This window comes from Pholcus phalangioides, unplaced genomic scaffold (genome assembly GCF_987345545.1).
Source record: "Pholcus phalangioides strain wild (caught in Gottingen) unplaced genomic scaffold, Ppha-v1.0 ptg000017l_1, whole genome shotgun sequence".
Lineage (NCBI taxonomy): Eukaryota > Metazoa > Arthropoda > Arachnida > Araneae > Pholcidae > Pholcus > Pholcus phalangioides.
In genome coordinates this window covers 63,314,627-63,332,852 of record NW_028301610.1, presented here as the reverse complement: position 1 = coordinate 63,332,852, position 18,226 = coordinate 63,314,627, and the positions used below count along the sequence as shown (strand labels likewise).

The 18,226-nt window shown below is 38.0% G+C and overlaps 1 protein-coding gene across 1 annotated transcript in view; it reads right to left on the bottom strand.

Annotated features, from left to right (window-relative positions):
* LOC149074622 (uncharacterized) overlaps positions 1–18,226 on the bottom strand; it is a 48,246-nt gene that overhangs the window by 2,520 nt on the left and 27,500 nt on the right. Inside the window, exons 3-5 of the mRNA XM_089246994.1 lie at positions 15,385–15,533; positions 13,892–14,067; positions 12,152–12,300 (exon numbers count right to left, since the gene is read on the bottom strand). Coding sequence (XP_089103120.1) covers positions 12,152–12,300; positions 13,892–14,067; positions 15,385–15,533 — 474 coding nt within the window. The remainder of the gene's footprint in view (positions 1–12,151; positions 12,301–13,891; positions 14,068–15,384; positions 15,534–18,226) is intronic.

Below are 18,226 nucleotides of genomic sequence, written 5' to 3'. Positions count from 1 at the left end.
CAAAAACTATAACAAACAGTTAAAAAAGAAGCTAAAAGCTGCAAAGGATGCTTTTTACCATAATAAATTTATAAAATGTGGTAACAACGTCAAGAAACAATGGAAAGTTACTAATCTTCTATATATATAAAATTGATTTTCTGTGTGTGTATGTTCTCTATACAAATCTACAATTTTAAATCGATCGTCGCCAAATTTTGCATATATACCAAATGGGACCCGACTTGAACGATAGGCTACTTTAAAATTTCGTCAGAGCAGGGCAAGTGCCCCAAATGGGCAAAAAAACTGTCAGGCAACAATGGTTTTCGGGCCAAAACAATCACTTTCCGAACGTTTACTTTGGTTACCGTGGTTCCCTAGCAATGCGTTTAAGACGTGTATATGCCTTTACAACGGTTTGTCACTTCTTTAATCCTGTTAGTATATGTATAATAGTTTATGCCTTTATAATGATTTGCCACTTTTTCAATCCTCCCAGTAATGAGGCTTTTTGAATAGACGTCATAATCATCATCAGCATCAGTTTGAGGGTCAGGCAAAGGATGATTCCCATAGAAATCAGTGTTAAAATTGTCGATTTTACTGTAGAAAAGCGGAAATTTGGTGGGGTTTTCCGCCCCATCAATAATTTTAAAAATTGTACTGAATCCTCGATTTTTGAATTATTCAGTTCACTTAGAGCGGTGGTTCTCAACCGGTGCTCCGGGAAGCCGGTGCCCTGGGAAGCCTTGGGGCTCCGTGTGCACTTCCCAGGGGTTCCGCGGCCACTCGAGAATAATAAAATAAATCAATAAATTTGATAAACAAACAAAAAAAAAGGCCTAAAGGGTACCGCCATATAAATGATATACTAAAAAGGGCTCCTCGAGTTAAGCAGGGCTCTGCCAGAGAAATTATTCACTGAAAAGGGCTCCGCGAGTCAGAAAAGGTTCAGAACCACTGACTTAGAGATATACGAAGCCCAGGAAATTAAATATGAAGTAATTAGCCGGACCTACTTTCGAGTTGGATATGCATGCAATGACATTGATTTCAACTTTTTATACCTTCTCAAGCATGAAAATTAATGTCTCCGTATTGTCTTTTGATATTTATTTGCATGAATTCATGTGGGTTAGGATATTTTAAAATAAGTTATGAGCCCGTAAAAAGTGGATCGAAAAAACTCCACAGCTTTAATTAAGCTTTTTTTTGAAAGCTGAAGCAGGCAGATGGGTAACTTGAAGTTCAGGGGGTGGAGGTTTATCGAAATACCTAGCGCCCCATAAAAAAGGAAAAATATATATTCATTTCTACGTTTCTGTAAATCTAGATTTAACTATTTCATGAATCGCGAAGTCTGCACACGGTTTGTATGTCCCTCAAGAAAAAGAAAGGGAGATATCACGTGATCTAAAAAAAGCCTCATTGAAGAAAACCCGGGCAGCGCCGGGTATTATAGCTAGCGATATCATAAATCGAAAAATAAATAAAATAGTACTTCCAGTAAATACTAATTCTAAAACAGTGAATGAAATGAATGAATTTTTTATTAATTCTGCAATAACTGAGGATTCTGAGTTAATAGATGAAATAGAGCTTCTAGTACCAAACCAGTATAATTCTATAGTTGTTACTGAGATAGAGGAAAGGAATGTAAAGAATTTAATAAACAAACTTGAGAATAACAAAGTGGTTGGTTATGATGGAATCACCCCAAAAATGCTAAAAATTGTCAGTAAATACCATTTAAAGTTTATAACCCACATTATAAACTCTTCAATTCTCAATGGAGTTTTTATTGATAAATTAAAATGTGCTCTTGTTATACCCATTCATAAATCAGGTAATGTCAATGATTTCAAAAACTATCGTCCGATCTCTATTTTGCCTGTTTTTTCGAAAATTTTAGAAAAGATAATGAAACACAAAATTATAAATTTTCTAAATCAATTAAATTTTTTTTCGAGAAATCAATTCGGTTTTCTTGAAAATAAGAATACCGAGATGGCAATTTTGAAATTTTCAGAAAAAGTATATGAAAGTGTTAATGACAGCAAAAGAACCCTTGCTATGTTCTTAGATTTAAAAAAAGCCTTCGATAGTGTCGATCATCCAATTCTTATGCATAAGTTATATTGTTCAGGTCTGAGAGGCAACACTTATCACTGGTTTCAAACTTATCTGTCAAATAGAATGCAAGCAGTTAAAATAAATTATACAATAGGAACGTACAGGATTATTAAAACTGGCGTCCCACAGGGTTCTGTTCTTGGACTAATTTTATTTCTAATCTTTGTTAATGATATCAATAACCTGGATCTACATGCGGATTTGATTAGCTATGCCGATGACACAGCTATTGTTTTGTCAGAACAAACGTATACCATGCTGAAATCTGATACTGAAGAGGATTTAACAAAAATTATCTCTTAGTTGAGGCATAATAAGTTAACCTTGAATCTCAACAAAACTAAATACATAAATTTTCAATTATATATAATAGAAATATTGAAACACTTATAATTCGATGCCATGAGTTGGGATGTTCTGATGACCAATGTTTTTGTCCGATTGTCTCGGAAACTGAAGAGTATAAATATTTAGGAGTCACTATAAACAAAAATTTGAAATGGAACTCTCATGCAACTGCACTTAGTAACAAAATAAAATACATGAATGTTCGTTTATATTGCTTCAAAAATATTATATCCACTTTATTTTGCTTGGTTCTACTCACTTATTCAGCATGCTATATGTGTTTGGGGAGGTGATTATGAGTCCAATTTAAATGTTTTAATAAGTGCTCTGAAAAAAACTATAAATATTATTTCCTCTCGTAACCCTACACCATCTGCCTATAATTATAAATCAGACTATAGATTTAATATTGAAAAATTGTATATATACCGAAGTCTAATGTTTATTTATAAAAATCCTACTTGGTTTGAAATCAAGCAATGCCCAACAAACACACGTCTCCGTCGACGTTTCCAATATTATATTATGCAACCTAAACAAGCATTAACCCAAAAGCAATTCATACACTGCTCAAAACAATTAGGGGGAGCACATGGTTTTAACAAAATTACGCAAAGATGTATACCGATAAGTAACATAAAATGAATCATCCATAATTTAAAGCCTAGCAGGAAACGGAAGAAGAAAACTTCACATGCAAATCAAAGTTCATGACGTCAAAAACCAGAAAAAGGAGATAAGGGCAGAAATCGGGATGTTGCAGAAACGTCTGTTTTACTGACGTTTACGGACGGGTACGGACATAGTGCACGCGTGTTTCCGATTTCGAAAGTGGACGTGGTTTACACTCGCCGGAAGGATGTACATATTGTATAAAGTGTATAACCAGCTTGCACTATTTCTTTTACCCGTCCAAACCAGCGGGAGGGAGAAAAACGAAAAAAAATGCTGAGATAAATAAAAAAAAGCAGTTTCACGATTCTCAGGGTTGCCAATAAAGTGTCTGGAAAAAGGGGTTACCCTAAAGCAGGGGTGGCCATCTTCTTTCAGTTCAAGGGCCAACATAATCGTCAGCTGCAGTGAGGCGATGTATAAACCGCACAAGTAAAAATGAGAGAGCCCCGCAAAACTCGCACATTCGTACACGCCATAAGTAACACGGCAAAACACGGGCAATTTGTTCACTAAACTTTAGACTGGGCATTGAATTCCCTTCCCTTCTTCATAAACATATTCATTGTTTATTTGGTTGCGTTCTCAGTCAGATGTAATGCATCAAAAATTAGTTTTTTCTGCAAAAAAAATTTTTCCTATCAAATCTATTCATCGTTTGAATTTCACATAGAAAACATTTGTTCCAATTTTTCTTTAATTATTATTTTATACAAATACAGGAAACACCAAATATAGTGTAATTATTTTATAATATTCTGATTAGGTTCGTCTTAACCAATAAAAAGATCTGATGTGGGAAATATCGTCATCTCTTTTCTCCTTACTACTAACTGATGTTAAATGATTCTTTCAATGTTTTCAAATTTACCAAAGTACCAAATTTGAGTTTTTAGAAGAACATTTATAAATATAAATTTGTGTTAGAGTCAAATCAATCAGTTTCATTTATGGCTCACAATCTACACTGCTCAAAACAATTAGGGGAGCACATGGTTTTAACAAAATTACGCAAAGATGTATACCGATAAGTAACATAAAATGAATTATTCATAATTTAAAGCCTAGCAGGAAACGGAAGAAGAAAACTTCACATGCAAATCAAAGTTCATGACGTCAAAAACCAGAAAAAGAAGATAAGGGCAGAAATCGGGATGTTGCAGAAACGTCTGTTTTACTGCCGTAACTGTGAAATTCGATTGCGCAGTATTTATTTTTGAGACAAGGTGACTTGAGGATGTCTCAACAACGTGATTTACAGGAATCCATGGCATGGCGTGTTATAGGCAGACTGGAATCCGGGCAAACACAACGTAGTGTCGCGGACGCTGTTGGAGTCGCTAGAAGTGTTGTTGCAAGGCTGTGGAATCGATTCCAAGAAACAGGAAATGTTAGACGTCAACCAGGGCAAGGTCGGCCACGCGCCACTACAGCAACTGATGACCGGTATATACGGTTAACAGCCCGTCGAAACAGAACAGAGAATGCTACGCAGCTGCAAAGACGGTTGCTCTTGGCAACAGGACGAAGGGTGTCCAGCCAAACAGTACGTAATCGGCTTCATGAGGGAGGGCTCTATGCACGTAGGCCAATGGTCTGCATTCCGTTGACCCGACGCCACTGTGCGGCCCGAAGATGATCGGCTGCTGAACATCGAGATTGGGAGCAACATGATTGGAGCCAAGTGCTGTTTACAGACGAGTCCCGATTCAGTCTGGAGTGTGACACCCTACGTGTTCTGGTATGGAGGGACAGGGGCACTCGAAATAACCCCGCATTCGTTCATGAAAGGTCACAATACAGACGAGCTGGTTGGATGGTATGGGGTGGAATCAGCATAGGCGGACGTACGGACCTGCATATCATTCGGAATGGCACTTTGACGGCCCGAAGGTATGCAGACGAGATACTGCGACCTCATGTCATCCCTTACGCTGGAGCCATTGGAGATTCCTTTGTTTTCCAGGATGATAATGCCCGACCGCATAGAGCTCGTCTGGTGGAGAACATGCTTGAAGCTGAAACAATACAGCGTATGGAATGGCCAGCGTGCTCTCCTGACCTGAATCCAATCGAGCATGTTTGGACGACGCATTGCTGCGCGACCAAGGCCGCCTGTTACTGTCCGAGACTTGCAGATGGCACTTCTTGAGGAGTGGAACAGTATTCCCCAAAGTCTGATCGATAACCTCATCGCATCCATGGCAAACAGGTGTGCAGCAGTCCACACGCCCTATTAAAACTCATGCATCATGTCTAAACAGTACTTTTTTTTATCGTTTACATGTAACCAAATTGTTGCCCTAAATCATCTTTTCATGTTTTTTCCATATTTTCAAAGAATTAAAGCTTAATTCCAAATTTTTTTACGTCTTTTTTCTGTATTGCGCACTGATACGCGTGTACTATCCATTGTATGCCAATACGTGACTGTCTCGCACGGTTTTCTTCTCTTCCTCCCCTAATTGTTTTGAGCAGTGTATATTTAGCTCCATTATATTTTAATAACCTGCCAAATGAAATAAAATATGAAAATGAATTAAGAGCTTTCAAATAAACTAATTATTAATTATATTAATATTTTACTACAATAGGAAGGTACTTCTCGGCCCCTAGTATACAGTGTTGTGCCACCCAGGCCTTTGAAATATTTGTCTATCTGTATTTTGTTTAGTACTTGTTACTATATGAAAGTGTTTGCCACCACAGAAAAATTTATGTTTGTATACTCTGGACGGATCAAGCGATCCCTTGAGTAGAATACTGTATTTATATATATTATGGTTTTTTTTCTCCTTTTTTTTTTTCTTAATAAACTATTTTCAAATTGGTATAAAAATTAAAGAATTTAGATCATCAGCACGACCCGCGTAGATGTGATGGCTAGTGACGGAGTGGTAAAGAGCAGCTATTTCCAGGTTGATTCTGGTTTATATGTATATGGACTGCAGCGCCAGATGTACACGTCACAGCACGGTCATGTGCATACGCCACATGATAACCCCACCGGTGGACGAGAAACTGTAGTCCTAGACTTTGAATGTCACCTTTTTGCCAGAACGTAAAGTCATTCCGGACGGTTCGTGCTGAACATTTGATTTAGATAGTTCTGGATCTTCGGACGAGTGCTCCAAATATGCAGGCTTCAGCCGGTGCAGCGATACTGTAGACTTCCGAGTGCCAATGAGTATCGTGAAGAATTTTGGATGTCGTTTCAGGACAGCATATGGACCATCATAAGGACACTGTAGCGGCGGTCGAACAGAGTCACGTCTCAGAAAGACGTGACTGCAGGTATCAAGATCCTTGTGCACGAACACTGTATGGGAACCATGACGAGCCACAGGAGCAGGACGGAGTTTACTCATGAACTCCCTCAGGTTCTCTGTGAATGCGGCTCCGGAACTGCAGGTGGGTGGTGAAGGATCGAAGAACTCGCCGGGCAGCTTCAAAGTTGTTCCGTACAGCATCTCCGCTGAACTGAGTCCGATATCCTCTTTTACGGCAGCTCGAATGCCTAGGAGGACAAATGGCAAGCACTGTGTCCAAGACGAGCGATGACATCGTATTGCAGACTTTAGTTGTCGGTGATACCGCTCGACCATCCCATTTGACTGAGGGTGGTATGCTGTAGTATGAATCCGCCGCTCAACACCAAGGAAATGGGTGAGGGATCGAAAGAGACGACTTTCAAACTGCGCACCTTGATCGGTGGTTATGCGAGACGGCACACCGAACCTGGATATCCATCCAGATATGAATGCTTTTGCCACTGTCGACGCTTCGATGTCAGGCAACGGAATAGCCTCAGGCCATCGAGAGAATCTGTCGATCAGAGTCAAGCAGTATCGGTATCCCTGTGAGGAAGGTAACGGACCAACAAGATCCGCATGCACATGGGAAAAACGCGCACTGGGTACTGAAAAATCACTTAATGCACTGGACGAATGACGGTGTATCTTAGACTTTTGACAGGAAAGACAACTTTTACACCACTGAGCACAATCTCGAGCAAGGGAAGGCCAGATAAATCTGTCCTTGATCAGACGCACTGTTGACCGAATTCCTGGATGGGATAATCCATGTATTAGCAGGAACACATTCTTGCGAAATGCAGGTGGTATATATGGTCGTATTCTTCCTGTGGATACATCACAGGATACAGAAACTTTCGAATCGGGAAGACACAATTTCTGCAGCGAAAGTCCAGGAGTATTAGACGAAATCAAGTGAGATAACTCTTGGTCATCCCGCTGAGCTACGGCCAATTGAAAATAATCGATAGAATTAGGACAGTGCATCAGCAACTATATTTTTCAGTCCTGAAACATGACGTATATCAGTCGTAAATTGGCTGATGAAGTCAAGCTGATGGGATTGTCTTTGAGAACATTTCTCCAGCTTCTGACGGAATGCATGAGTAAGAGGACGATGGTCAGTCAGAATTGTGAATGACCGGCCTTCAAGCATGTACTGAAAATATCGAACTGAAGCATAGGCAGCAAGGAGTTCCCTGTCATAAGCGCTATAACGACACTCTGTTGGTGTTGGTGTGAATTTCCGTGAAAAGAAACCAAGGGGTTGCCAAGAATTTTCGACAAATTGGTGCAAAGCACCACCCAATGCAATAGAGGAAGCGTCAACGTTAAGTGTTAACGGAGCTGAAGGTAAAGGGTGAGCCAACAGTACTGCCCGTGCAATTTCAGTTTTACATATTTCAAAAGCTTCGGAAGTTTTGGTTGTCCAGTGTATTAGAATTTTGTCACCTTTTTTTATACCTTTTAAATAATTATTCAAAAGAGCTTGAGATGAAGCAGCATTCGGAATGAATCTGCGATAAAAATTGACAGTTGCCAAAAAACGTCTTAGCTCTAAAATAGTGCAAGGCTTAGGAAGATACCAAATATCCAAGAAACTGGACTTCCGATTTTCCGAAAACACACTTGTTAGCATTTATGACAACATCATAATCAGATAAACGCTGAAATAGTATTTTTAGGTGTTCAATATGTTCATCCTCATCTTTAGAAGAAACTAAAATATCATCGATATAACTATGGCAAAAATCAAGACCTCTCAAAACCTGATGAATAAATCTTTGAAACGTTTGACCAGCAGTCAAATGTCATAGTTGTAAATTCAAAAAGACCAAATGGCGGAATGATTGCAGTTTTTGGTACATCGTCAGGATGAATAGGAATTTGATTGTAAGGCCTGACCAGATCGATGGTAGAAAAAAATTTTTTACCGTGAAGATCATACGTGAAGTCCTGAATGTGTGTAACGATCGGGCAACGTGACACTATTCAACCTGCGATAATCCCCACATGGCCGCCAATCACCAGAGCGTTTGGGAACCATGTGTAATGGACTAGCCCACGGGCTCTTAGAAGGGCGACATATGCCTTCTGCAATAACTAGGTCAAATTGTTTTTGAGCGATTTTTAATTTCTCAGGTGAGAGACGTCTTGGTTTACAATAAGTAGGAGGACCGTAAGTTTGAATATGATGAACTACATCATGAGAAACAGTTCCATACTTAGGTGATGGTCGAATGATATCGGTAAATTGACAAAAGTCCATGAAAATCAACATAATTAGACACTGTTGTTATTCCAATTGTAGAACAAAATGAAATCCCCCCAGCCACGCTACATGTCGTAGTGCTGTCAATTAAACGGATCTTATTTAAATCAACAAGAATTTTGAAATGTTTTAGAAAATCTGCGCCTAAAATTGCTCGATTTACGGAAGCCAAAACAAAAGGCCAAGAAAATTTACGTCGCAAGCCAATATCAACGGTCATTATTTTTGTCCCAAACGTCGAAATTTTGCTGCTATTTGCGGCAAAAAGGGCAAAATCACGAGCTGGCATTTTAAGACCAAAATAGGGCAAAACTGATATTACAGCACAAGTATCAACAAGAAAACTAGTTCCTGTAATGCGATCACGAACAAAAAGGCGATTTTGTTCGGGGCTAACATCGTGCGTCGGCGCTAACGATGAGGCACTCAGTTTTCCGAGTTTTGTTTATCCGAATTTTGGAGATCGTTAAACTGGCACAAGCCAGTACATTTAGCTTTTACGCCAAAATTCAAATGATACCAACACAATCGTTTTCCTGAAAATGACCGATTTCTATAACGCTCTCCTGATCGAGAGCGTTGTAATCTTGATAACTTATTTTCAAGGACTTCAATCCTGGCGATTAGGGCCGCAATATCCGAATTGGACGAGACACTAGCACACGTGACTGGGGATACCTCATCTATTCTATAAGCCATAATAGCTAATTTAGATAAATCTCGATCACTTATAGACAAAATCTGTTGCGTATTGTGGGGTATTCTTTGCAACCACAAATTTTTTAAAACTTCGTCGCTGAAGTTTTTTCCAGCAAGATTTTGCATTTCGATTAATAATATAGAAGGTTTTTTTATCACCAAGGGATCTAATTCTTGAAGCAAATTACGCAAACGACGAGTTTCAGAATCGGTAAACTGGGCGACGATTTTTTTTTTTAGACTGTCGTACATGTGTTCGACAGGTGGGTTTTGCAACAAATCGGTAACCACGTCAAGAAATTCTGACTCAAGAGTGGAGACAAGACAATGAAATTTAGTCGAGTTTCTGGTTATACCAGAAACTTCGAACGAAGATTCCAACCGGTAAAAATACAGGCTTGGATTCACACGCCAAAAGGGCGGTGGTCTAAAAGCCAGTTTTGCCAATTCGGAAGTCTCGTCATTTCCTTTTGCCATCACAATGCAAGAAACAAATATTTATGCTATGTATAAATTAAAACGCTAATATATTCAAATATGTTGTATGTATACAGTCTAAAAATTCAAATAAAATCGTGTATAATTTTAATGCATTAACAAAAAATATTTTAGAGGGTATAACTATGCAGTAATAGTAGCAAAATGAAAATGCACACAGGCACTTACGATCGTCTCAATCGAGTGCAGCACGGCGGGCGGAAGCACACGGTTATTGACGACACGATTAATGTGACAGAACACAACCAATTTTTGGCGCGATTAAACTTTGGCGATTCACAAGAACGAGCGAACGCATCGGAAAACTAATTCAGCAAAGGAACGGCGATGAAGACGTGCAACAACCTATCAGAATGAAAAAATTTTCCCGGGTCACCATCTCTAGTGGTGTGGTGAATGACTCCAATATTGAATATACGAACTTGAAAGGGTTAATAATTGACATAAAAATTAAAGAATTTAGATCATCAGCACGACCCACGTGGATGTGATGGCTAGTGACGGAGTGGTAAAGAGCAGCTATTTCCAGGTTGATTCCGGTTTATATGTACTGCAGCGCCAGATGTACACGTCACAGCACGGTAATTTGCATACGCCAAGTATGCAGTGTAAGCCCTATCTGGGAAACTGTCTACCCGCGTGTTTGCCATGAGTGGGGACCCGTAAGAGGAGATGAGAATCCTGGTTAGCTTGATGCACTATCTTAGGCCTCGGATTCGGCTGAAATGGGAGGCTTGAATTTGGCCTCGTCCAACTCAATTAGCTGGTCGCCGATGTTCATCCGGCGGCTAGGGGTCAAATGATCACTCAGGATAGAGGGACTGGGCCTTCCTATGATTAACATGATTAACTTGGCTGAAGATGAACTCACCAAAGGGCTGGCGTCTCAAGGCGTAACATCTGCCAAGCACATCATGAGCCGCAAAAACGGCTATATCCAACTCGTACACGTAGTATTATCCTCACTTTTTTCGCTACCAAAATTACCGAAAGATATGAAGATCTGCGATACTATGAACTTAAAATCCGGCCATACCTATCTAGCCCTGTTCAAATAGTTTAACTGCCAAATATTCTGTCACTCACGAACAGTGTTCCGTAGTAAGTCCACCTGCACTAAATGTCATGAGTAGGACTATTGTACTTATTCACCATTCAAGTGTGCCAATTGCGGTGGCGATCACCGCGCATTTAAATACACATACAAAGGCCACAACAGAAAAATGCCCAAAGAGGTGGATAAAAAAAGATTCCCTTAAAAAAATGGATGTCGTATACATATACAAACTATATAAAAATACAGCAACCCAATAAGAACAATAAAAAACCCAAAAATTATGATAAAATACAATTATACTGCCCATAAAAATTATGGTTATATCATCTAAGAATGGATAGCTTCTCGGTTAATACCACTATGTCTATATCGTACATCTTTTTAAACGTATCAATTGTGTTTGAATTCACAACCCCTGGAGGTAAGCTATTCCATTTATTGACAACCGTATTAGAGAAAAATTCCCTGCGACATCACAACCTGGAATTGTTCCTTACTAAACGATACTGGTGCCCCCTTGTCGAAGCAGTTGATTGACGGTGTATATATAAATAACTCATAGTCCATCTTATCCATCCCGTTGAAAATTTTGAACACTTCAATCGTATCCCCCCACCAACACCTGCGTTCTCTCAATCTAAACATATTCAAGAAATCGCGTTTTTCTTCATAGCTCAAGCTTTGTGTGCCAACAAGAGCACGAGTAGTTCTTCTCTGCACCCTCCCAACCAATGTCTCTCTGTAGATATGGTCTCCAGAACCATTCGGCTTACTCCAGTGTAGGACGAATTAAGCCTTGGAAAAGTGGAAGGATGACTTTAGGAGAATGCGAAGAGACATTTTTTTTTTAAGGATGGAACCGAGCATTCTATTTGGTTTTCTGACCACGCTGAACAATGTTCAGAAAACCTAAGCCACTCGTCAATGAGCATTCCCAAATCGTGACCCTAGTTACATCCGGGATAGTGATACCATTCAACCCGTAAGTGAAGCGTGGGTTGTTCGAACCAAAATGAGCGACCATGCATAAATACTGTGTATGCTTTTTTTTGCAAATGTGTGTGTATGTGTGTGTTGCTAGTGCTTCATCATGCAACTTGGTACTTTTATGCCTTTTAGAATTTCATCCCTACAGTAGTCGCTAAACATCATAAAATAATTTATGTGTAACAATACCTTTACAAACCCTTGATCTTGTTCTTCGAGTGACTTCATTCAGAGGCTCACTGGTAGCTTGGTATTGGACACTCCCAATTTCTTGATGAACTTTTGAGCGCGTTGCGTATGCCCATAACTCATACTCTGCATAATTCACAGCTGCTGGGCTAAAAAAAATGTATAAAAATTAGTCTTATTTAATTAATAATAATAATTAGTTCTTATAAATTAACTTTTCTTCATCAGGTATACGTGGCGTGGAAATTCTACAAATACTGTAATTAGTCTATTTGAGTGTTCAAATGTATGATATTAACACGTCATTCGATGAGCAGTTTCTGTGGTTTGGAATAATATAAATTATATTATGATAATTATGGCAAAAATTATAAATATTGATCTCACATATTTTTCATTATTAACGTTTCGTCCTCAATTTTTTAAATATTTTAATTACGATAGGCGATTGTGCCTGCTTCTGACAATGTTTTTGATGACAATTGACGATGTCCCGTATTTTATGGATTAAGATTCCACAATTTGCCGAATTTAATTTTTCTCAATGAAAAATGGTCATTACATCATTTGATAATTTTTTACGTGAAATACATTTTTGTTTACAATGATTTGTGTGTGTAGTAGTCCTTCATTTCCCCCACCCTGCAGCACTTTTTGGCAAAATTTAGTGACATCCCGTATTTAAGATCGTAATTTCCTGCATTTCCATCGATGTATGGTGAACATAAGTGTAGAAATATAATTTCATTTTAACCCATATGAATATTACTAATATCAGTCACAACGGTTGAATAATGAATAAAGCCATCGTCGTGGACAATAGGTTGAGAAACGTTGCTCTATAGTGCTCAAGTCAAAAGAAAATGGTAGCTGTTTCATATGAGTCAGTGTTTCAGACTGAACGTAATGCTCGACAACACGAGCTTCTGTTCACCCACCCCGTTGCGTTATCTTTCATAAAAATGTGGCATCAGGTTCCCGTGTTTACTATTACTACTTCCTAACCGTACATGCACTGCTGCTACCACACGCAGTAATACTTGATCGCACACATTCCTCTGCGGAATTTCGAATGAATCGATACATGTCGGAACGTGTTGTGTCAGTGCATGTTATATGCACGAGCCCCTAACGTATTTCTGGTATCAGTTGTGCTTGTTTCGTGTTATGTCTTTAATATTTCGAAATAAAAATGGCGGACGCTTGAATTTTTGTTATGTAAGTATCTTCCATCATTCTCAGTGACACACAGCTATTTTTTGTCACGAAATCAAACACTTTTTTAATAATCTCAGGTGCCCTAGAGAAACTTGGTCATCCGGTATGCTTATCACCTTCTAGCGTATCCCTTTCGTCCATAAAACGTTTGTGAAACAGGAAAACATTTGATCTACTTAAACAGAATTCACCGTACACTTGATTGAATTGATACGTTTCTGAGGCACTTTTACCAAGTTTTGCGTTCTATTTACACAACAGCTCTTTGTACCATCTTAATAGTTCAACATGAAAAAATTTCAGTTCTCTAATGAACGTCCAAATCGTTTGAGTTAGTTTTACAAATGGGCAGAACTTTTTGCAATGCTCCCTCAGACGGTCGAAATTTATCACGCATGCCTGAACACTTATGATGTCGCTGTAAGCTGAGATTTAGCACCAGCCTTAAAATTTTTTTGACACTGTGTATGTAAAAGTATCGAGTAATAAAAGAGATTGAAAATGTGTTGTAACGTTACTTACTCCTTTGTGTATGAAGCCAGGTAGAAATAATCGCTGAGAAAAGCCTCCCCTTTATTTCTGAGAGCAGAAAACATTTTCTTGACTTCTGTCTGTAGAAATAGATCTGTTATTTCCCAAACGCGAGCTCGAAATGGTTGCACAAATACCGTACGTTCCTCGTCAATATCGACTAGTATCTGAAAGATCAAAATACACCGTATCAGTATGTAGTCTACATTTTTCAATACCACGTGACAGAAATGTGGTAATTGCTCAAAATTCTAGATGTGTGAATGTGTTGTTCGAATCACAGGGCTATATAACAAGGGCTGTTTCATAACGCGCCAGAGTCGGTACAGGATGACGTCATGCGCAAACAGACCCGAGTGAGCCCGCTTTGCTACCCTGTTAATTCCGATAGTTTGCAGTCGCTGTACTGCACATTTTACTGAATTCTTTCCAGAATTATCTTTTTGATTATTGTTATTAGTAATTTTATATTTATTTGCTTGCTTCACCAACCATTTAAAATAAGAAGTTTCGCATTTTTGCTTATATATGAGGTAACTTCCACTGAAAATATTTTTCTCGGATCCATTTCAGTTGAATCATCTAGGTTAGTTATCTTTTTTTATTGGGTTGATTGAAAGCCAAATGGAGACAGATAATTTCAATTATCTTTCGAACTTTATAATAATTTTTGTTTATCTTTTTGTTCTCATTTGAATTACGAGTAGCTTTTAGAAGCCTTGGAGTCCGCTATTACCAATACAACTGCAACTTAATAACATGAGAATCTAATTTAAAAAAGATCTTAATATAAAATTTTTGAATTTACATAATTATTATTATTTTGAACGCTAATATCAGAAGACATTACAACTAACAAATTATATCTTAGATTTAATCCATTTCTTAACGTATAGATTACAAAAAGATTTAAAAATACCACACGCTTATACCTGTGATCCTAAAACAACACCATAAACAAGAGATCACTCACTCAAAACAGTAAAATAAGCAAATAAACTATTAAAAAAAGCCACGTCAATCCAGCACGTTTCGTGTGCTGATGTCATCTGCTAAAGAAAGTGTTTGAGAAGTGACGTCATGCAGTATCTTCGAGACTACGACCACTGAGCCTAGGCGGAAAGCGCGACTTCAAATTGATGAAACAGCCCTTATTATATAGCCCTGAGTTCTCCAGTCCAGCTGCGGTATGGTTTGTACTTTGTATTGAACCGTATACTTAAACTGCAGCTCTCGGTTCAATTCGTGTCTATCAAGAAGCTTAAAATAAGCCCTTTGAAACAGGACAAAGGTTTTATTCAATTAATTATAAATCATAAGTGAGGAATTATTTTCTTTTGAGTTACGGCCATTCACGAGCGCTTGAATTATTGAGATAGTTTGCAACGTCTGACGGTGTGTCCAAATACAAATTACACAGACACATTATCAGTTGCGGATGCAATAGATTAAAAACAAGGTATATTCGTCAGAATTCCACTTACTTCACTGTCGTCTGGTGAAGGAATGTAATCGCTTTTATTCGATGGAAAATAAAAGGATACAGCGTATTCAATTATTTTTTCTCGAGCAGCGTGCATTCCCTTAAATTTGATCTGTGTTAGAACAGGACAGGTCAAGTTCATTCGAACACCTTCAAAAAAACCAATTTATTCGTTTACAAAGATAAAATTACAGTAATAAAATAAGTATATACAATACTTTCGGTATCCGACTACATTTAAATAAAATTTTTTGATAGAAAGTGTCTCAAAATGTCGTGAAAACGACAATAAATTTTCGACTGCCTATGTCATTTTGTATGAAAAGCCAATTTTATGTCAAATTTTAGGAAAAAATCATTTAATATTCGAAACGCGATTGCAAAAAATTATAAAAATGAAGTAGTGAAAAAATTCTATGAATGTTTAGCTAGTGATTATGCTGGTTTGGTACCGAAGTTTAAAGGATTGTATGGTATGTGTCAATAATTTACACCCAAATCTATTGATGTACGTGTGCATTTTTTAAAATTTAACATATCGTGTGTGTAAAAGACTAATTAGACAAATACATGTGATAGATCTTAAATTTTGATTCATAAACTTAAAAATTCATGGCAGAATATCACATTAAAATTTTGTAATCGATAGATATTTAGGAATCCTGTTTTAAAGTAAAATGTTAAAAGTAGCGTTCTTAAAAGTAGCTAAAGAAGGTCTCCTGGATGTCAGCTACAGCGTTTTTTGCATGTGAGTTCTGCTAAGAAGCCAAATTCACAGGGGCTTTCCTGTGATCGTGAAGATTCGTTGTAACAATGAGGTATCGGTTTTTCGATTCAATGTCGATTCCACCTCGACATAGGACTGCAAAAGGGTAATGTAAATTGAGCGTAACTTTGATTCTAAGCGTCATGTAAGCAAAACAAGGCCTGTTTTGTAATCGCAAGAAACGTTTTCATGAAAAAAATATATAAAAAATTTCTTCCAAAATGACATTTTAAACGTAGTCGGATACCTTAAATAATTTTCAAATCCTTTACGATCAAGGACGTGATATTGCGTCCTATATTGAGTGGAATAAACTCAATCCAGCTTCAACCTTTTTTTTTTCCTTATCGCGAAGCTTTATCGTAGCCCTATGAAACAAAGATGTGTGTTTTCTCCCTCTCTGTTCTCCTCAGCTTTCCCCCTTCTCGTTCTCCACGGCATTCCCCCCCCCACATATAATGTTCTCAGAACTAATCCTTCTATTATATACAGTGTAATGGAAGTGAGAAAGAGAACACATAGGTGAGGGCGATAAAGCAAAGTTCTGTACACATCTCTTATCTCTCTGTAACTCTCTTATCTAATTATACACTGTCTGTACTGTTCATCCCTGGTCTTATCGGTATTTTTTTCATTCTTTCTTCTTTTTTAACGTGTGAGCAAGGCTACCATATTTATCGCCTACATGTCTAATGCAATCATTCAAATTTATCGCCAACAACTTGCACACAAACGGGTTAATACGAATATTGTATTCACAAGAAGTCACTTTGTTACCAAGATCAAGTGTACTTATCATCTTTTTATATTAGAATGCACGATCGAGAAATGCTTAAAAATCCTTAAAGAATTGTTAACAGACAAAATTTGCAACTCTCTCGATCATACAGAAATAAAATTACCTGATAAAATTTAAATGACAATTCGCCGAGAAAACAATAGTTGAAATTATTGATTTTTTCCACTTTTTACAACTCTCTCCATATTTCTTTTGAGACTTAGGCCAGGATTACATTATAAAGGTTTAATAAAAGATCTTTTCACCCAAAATTTGAAAAAAAACTACCTGTAAAGCTTATTGGTTACATTCGCTCGAATGTTACCGACACGCTTATTGATTGGATTTTCCCAGTTTTATCAAAGAGCTTTTACAAAACTTTTATGGTGCAATGCCGACTTTAGTCATTTTATCACGTTGAAAGTGGCAAAAAATGAAGAATTACAATGATGGAATATCTCGGTGAGTTTTCATTTAAATGTTACGGGGTAAATTTCTTTTGATATGATAAAGACGCAAATTTTACAAATTGCTATTTAAGTTTTTACATTTCCCACAATTTAGGAATTCGATTTTTTTTTTAAATTAATCTTTCTGGGATCGGGACATCAGGTTTGACTGGAATTATTTTACATGTACAGCAAGGGTGCTTAACCTTTAGGAGAATGCGGGCTACACTCCATAGATTTAAATACAAGTCGCATGGCTTTTAAGTGACCTGTAAGTTTTCCGCAGATCACTCAAGCGATCTGGAAATGTGTCACGGGCTGCTTAAGTGCTCTGCAACAGCGCCGCACGTCACTTAAGTAAATATGCCGCGGGTCGCTTAAGTGGTGTAGGAATGTGCGCGAGTCACTTCGGTGTCCTGAAACTGCCCCACGTCACTTAAGTGATCTCTAAAATTGCCAAGGGAGCTAAAGTGCTCTGGAACTATGCCAGGAGAAACGATAGTGATGTGGAATTGTCCCGCTATTCATGTAAGTGCTCTGGACCTATATCGCGGGTCACTCAATGATCTGTAAATAAGCCGTGTCACTTTGGTCACATGGAACTGTACTGCAGGTCACTTTAGTGATATGGAACTACACCGTAAGTCAATTAATTGATCTGTAGATGTACCGTGGGTCACTTAAATATTTTGGAACCGTACCTCGGGTCACTTGCGTGATCTGGAAATGTGTCACTTGTTGTTAAAAAAATTAGGTTTAAGGTTGTGGCGGGTCACTGGTTGAACATATTGTGCAGGGGGCTTCAACCTTCCAGACATTGTGGGCGAAATCAAACTTTCTACAGAGCCCG